The 1,842-nt window shown below is 25.3% G+C and overlaps 1 protein-coding gene across 1 annotated transcript; it reads right to left on the reverse strand.

Moving 5' to 3' along the window:
* Positions 1–247: 247 nt before the first annotated feature.
* On the reverse strand, positions 248–907 carry PCYB_004920 (hypothetical protein; the record flags this gene model as incomplete). Its single annotated transcript, XM_004227913.1, has 1 exon — positions 248–907. A coding segment is annotated over one exon (660 nt), but the record flags the coding sequence as incomplete, so codon positions are not given.
* Positions 908–1,842: the final 935 nt, after the last annotated feature.

Genomic DNA, 1,842 nt, shown 5'->3' on the forward strand with positions numbered 1-1,842 from the left:
ATCCTGCATAATCATTTCCTGGTCCGGGTTCTAATCGTTCTGTTACTACTATGGGATTTCCTTCTGGTGAAAATGTTTTGCTTCCTTCAATGTATCCTCTTTGTCCATTATAACTTCCTGGTACATAAGGTTGTCGTGAAACATAAGGTTGTTTTTTTCTAAAAATTTCATGTTCTTCAGAGTGTTTTAGGTTTTGATTTGGTTGTCTTCTTTGAACGGTGACGTTTGATACAGAAGTTTCTCCTACTTCTAATGTTTTTGATACTACAGATCTTTTTGAATTTTCAAGAACTTCTCTTTCTTGTTCTTCTACTGACGTTGTTAATGAACTTGTTACTCCTGGAGGTTTTGGTATACCTGCACTCTCTAATGTGTTATCTTGTGATGGTTTACTTTCTGGTCCTGATAATGTGTTGGACAGTTGTTGTGTTTGTACCATATATGGTTTAAATAAATCTAGATTAAGTATAGAAAAACGTTTCCCATCACAATGCTTCCTTCCTGTCTCTGTAATAGTGTCCATTAGTACTTGAAATTGCGTCAAAACATCATTAAATTCTAAGGTATTGGATGAATTATGATATAAAAAAAGATTATATAATCGAACTAAATAAAGCATGTCACTGCAGTAATAATAATACTTATCCGCATTTTTTTGTGATATCTCCATATACTTATCATACAAATCATATAAGGCTTTCATTTTTTGAAATACATAAATATCTAAGTGTTTTAAAAGATTACTACATACAGAATTCCCAGTATTTTTATTGTATGTGTCTACAAAATCTTTGAACATATTAAATGTCCCTTCATCACATTTACCATGATTTTTACGGATTTGATCACATAACAAGTAGCTAATATACTTACAAGTTACTTCCCCATTATATTTATGAGTTAACATAAAAACATGATTGTTGCTTAAATATTTTTTAAATTAATAAAAACATCAGATAGATTTTTAAGATCCTGTAGCTTATTATCGGGATACGTTTTTTCAAATTCCGAAATATCCGTAGTAATATTTATAAGATTATTTTTTATTTTTTCAACAAATTGTTCTTGTATATCTTTGTAACATTCATAACTAAGATACTAAAGGAGAAGAAGGATTAATAAAAGTTTATAAAATGATTAAAATAAAATCGCTTGATATAAATATAATAGTTAAGTAAAGCGCATAAAACATTTAAATATGCAATTAAATATATATTGCCCATAATAAATAAAATATACTCCATTAAAAGATTTTGAACATGCCATAGTGTCAGAATTAAAGCATTTAAAAAAGACATAAAATTACGTAATATGCTAATTTATTATTCATTAACTTAGAGTGATAAATACCATATACAACATAAAAGTTTGATAAATCATTTAATTATAATAACAGATTCTATATTTGTATTTTATTTTAGTTAACATTCTTCTGAATTTATATATTAAATTAGTAATGAAAAAAAAAAAAAAAAAATAATTAACTCATTCAATTTATCATTAAATAGATATTGATTCTATAAATTTACATTTATAAAATATAACATATAAGCCACATTTTAAATAAAGCCGTGAATTGAATAATTTATAAGGAAAATAGTTACGTTAAGAATTTCTGATTGTAATGTGCTACTATCTTGATAATCTTTTAAAATATTCACTACTCTTAAATATTTATTAATATGTGTTAAAATAATCCTATAAATATTTTTCCTTATATCCTTTAATTTTAGTTATGTTAATTTAGATTATGTAATAATACATCGCGCACTATATTAGTTCATTCTAATATAAATTGGGAGGATAAATGATTTCCTATGAATTATAATATTTTTACATCAA

The sequence above is a fragment of the Plasmodium cynomolgi genome, assembly GCF_000321355.1.
Source record: "Plasmodium cynomolgi strain B DNA, scaffold: 0616, whole genome shotgun sequence".
Taxonomy (NCBI): domain Eukaryota; phylum Apicomplexa; class Aconoidasida; order Haemosporida; family Plasmodiidae; genus Plasmodium; species Plasmodium cynomolgi.